Source organism: Condylura cristata, unplaced genomic scaffold (genome assembly GCF_000260355.1).
Source record: "Condylura cristata isolate star-nosed mole 26May11 unplaced genomic scaffold, ConCri1.0 scaffold00013, whole genome shotgun sequence".
Taxonomy (NCBI): domain Eukaryota; kingdom Metazoa; phylum Chordata; class Mammalia; order Eulipotyphla; family Talpidae; genus Condylura; species Condylura cristata.
Window position 1 is genome coordinate 52,558,583 of NW_004567114.1, and position 2,773 is coordinate 52,561,355.

A 2,773-nucleotide genomic window follows, 5' to 3' on the forward strand; every position below is an offset into this window, starting at 1 on the left:
CATCTAGATTTTAAATTGTTATAATTTAAAAATAAAATATAAACATTGATCTGCAAGTCATTACAACAGGTGATCACTTCAGCAAAATCTATATTGCAACTTCAGCAAATCTTTATTAGAACTCTTTCATTGTGGGTAAACAGCCACAAAAATAAATGCTGACTTAGAAAGTATAAATACAAATATTTAAACAAAAATATTTGCAGCATTCATAGCGCAAATTGTACCTGAACTGAAGGGCTCTGTGTGTCTATATATAGTACATATGTGTGCATTATATTCACTTCTATCTAACCATATACATATATTTATAATTGCCAAATGCTATAAATAAAAGACCTGAAACAAAATATATAAAAATTAAGCATTCTATAAACTGACTTGAAAATAAGCACAAGGTAAATAGCTATGCACATAAAATTAAATTATCTTTTTGCTGTATATCTACAGAAACTTAAAGATATCAGCTGAAAAGCCTTTACTTTGTTTAAAGCCAGTGTTTATTAAATAACCTGCTCCATGTAAAAATTGATTCCACAATGGGAAAAATACTATTTTCATTTTTAAAGTCTCATTTCAGATGGAAGGAGCAGTTTAAATCTTACTTAGCATGGCTGACAAAGCCTTTCATTCCCTAGAACTTTAATGGTCTTTTAAGAATTAGTTCTACTTAATAAAAGAGACAAAAGTATCAAGATATATATGAATTTAGCCTATTTTTTATTTCTGTGTGTTCATAGTAAACATTTTTGTAAGTGACAAACACGGGCATATGACCACAGTATCACAATCAAGAAATTTTAAGACAACATTAACAATCACTCAAATTTATGCGGCATTTGCGCAACACAGGTTACATATTTGCAAGGTTTACCTATAAGTACAATAGGTATTAACATTTCACTACATTTAGAAAAAATAAAAATGACCTGTTAGTGACCACATACATCAAAATATACACAACACAAACTGAAGGCAATCATTAATTTTGTCCCCTTCCGATTCATTTGAATGGGCAGTGCTGCCAACTGAAACAACTTTCCTTTTTGTTTGTTTGTTTTAATACTTAGTATACCAAGTGCATTTTCTAGAACCCAATCTTTGGTCTAAAAGTAAACAAAAGAAAAAAAACAGTTTTAAAGAAAAGGACAAAACAATAAATGGCCAAAATAATTTCTTGGGCACCTTTACTACGAATGTTTCTTAAATACAAATTACAGTTTAACATTTTAAAACTCTCCCCATAATTTAGGTTGTTCTCAAGGTCTGCGTCCACCATATAGATCCATGATAACTTATAATACTGCACACATGGAAATCTGGCGGCTCTTAGAGATATACTTGTCAGGTTTGTATGAAATGGCAAAGCAGTCACTATTTAGATACACATTCTACTATAATTTTGACTTCCAAACCTTATATTCTACAATGTATTCTCCCCACATTGCACCTCGCTGACACTCCACACCTTGTTAGAATAATAAACAACCCTAAAGACTGAACAAACGTACAGAAAAGGGGGGGGGCTTAATAAAAAATACCTGGACTTATTTAATTATCATTTACAATGCAAATGTGTGTAAAACGTTCACTTACAGTCTGGTCCCAGGGATGTTAATGTATTAAAGGGTTGGAAGAAGACCCCTGATTTTGATGTGTGAAATAATCAGACAGTCCCCCGGACAGTCCCGTCGTGAAACTTGGCAAAGAGGGTCTTAAAGACTCACAGGGCAGGGTCGAGGGGGCCTGCGGAGAGGTGGAGGAGGACGCGGCTCGGGCGCTCATGGACGTGCTGCTCTGCGAAGTCATTGACGGGTGCGGGACGTGGGGGAAAAAGTAACTGGTCTGGCCCGCGAGCAGGTTGACCGAACAGGGGTTGAGGGAGTAGGTCCCGGAGCAGGGCACCGACAGGCCGCAGGGCACCGAGGCGGCGAGCGCCGCGGCCGTGAGGTGGTGCGTGGCGTACGGGATCTCCCCGTTGACCAGCCGGTCCACGCTCAGGCCATTGGCCGTGGAGAAGGAGTGGTTGTTGCCCAGGGAGTTCTGAGTCAACACGGAGCTGTAGGGCATGGGGTGGCTGGGGTAGGCCGACGTGGTGCCATTGTAACTCAAAGTGCTGCTGGCGCGGGGGTGGTGCAGGGACAGGAAGGGCGACATGGGCCAGTAGAGGGAGCCGGCGCGGTCCATGAAGGTGAGGCCCGTGGAGGTGAGGCGCGCCCCGCGCTTGAAGGCCAGCTTGGCCCGCGACGTGGTGGAGCGGCGCCGCAGCTTGCCGGTGGTGCCGCCGATGAACACGTCGTCGCTCGACGGGTCCAGCATCCAGTAGTTGCCCTTGCCCGGGTCATCGTAGTGGCGCGGCACCTTCACGAAGCACTTGTTGAGGGACAGGTTGTGGCGGATGGAGTTCTGCCAGCCCTGCTTGTTCTCGCGGTAGTAGGGGAAGTTCTTCATGATGAATTCGTAGATGCCGTTGAGCGTGAGCCGCTTCTCGGGGCTCTGCCGGATGGCCATCATGATGAGCGCGTTGTAGCTGAACGGCGGCTTCTCGTACTTGCCGTTCTTCTTCTCGCCCTCCTTGCCCCCCTCCCCGTCCTTGCCGCCCTCTCCCGCCCCCTTCTTCTCCTCCCCCCCGGCGCCGGCGCCCTTCTCCTTCTCGTCCGGCCCGACGGGCGCCAGCTCCCCGGGCCCGGCGCCCGGTTCGCCCTTGCCGCCCAGCCCGTCCGCTTTGGCCCCGTCCAGGGCGGCGGCCGGCGGTGGCGGCGGCTGTGGCGGG

At 45.7% G+C, this 2,773-nt stretch overlaps 1 protein-coding gene across 1 annotated transcript; it reads right to left on the minus strand.

The window, feature by feature from the left end:
• Nucleotides 1-701: 701 nt before the first annotated feature.
• Nucleotides 702-2,766, minus strand: FOXG1 (forkhead box G1). Its single transcript, XM_004681965.2, has one exon. The coding sequence runs from the start codon at nucleotides 2,512-2,514 to the stop codon at nucleotides 1,615-1,617; it is 900 nt and encodes a 299-aa protein (XP_004682022.1). The 5' UTR covers nucleotides 2,515-2,766; the 3' UTR covers nucleotides 702-1,614.
• Nucleotides 2,767-2,773: the final 7 nt, after the last annotated feature.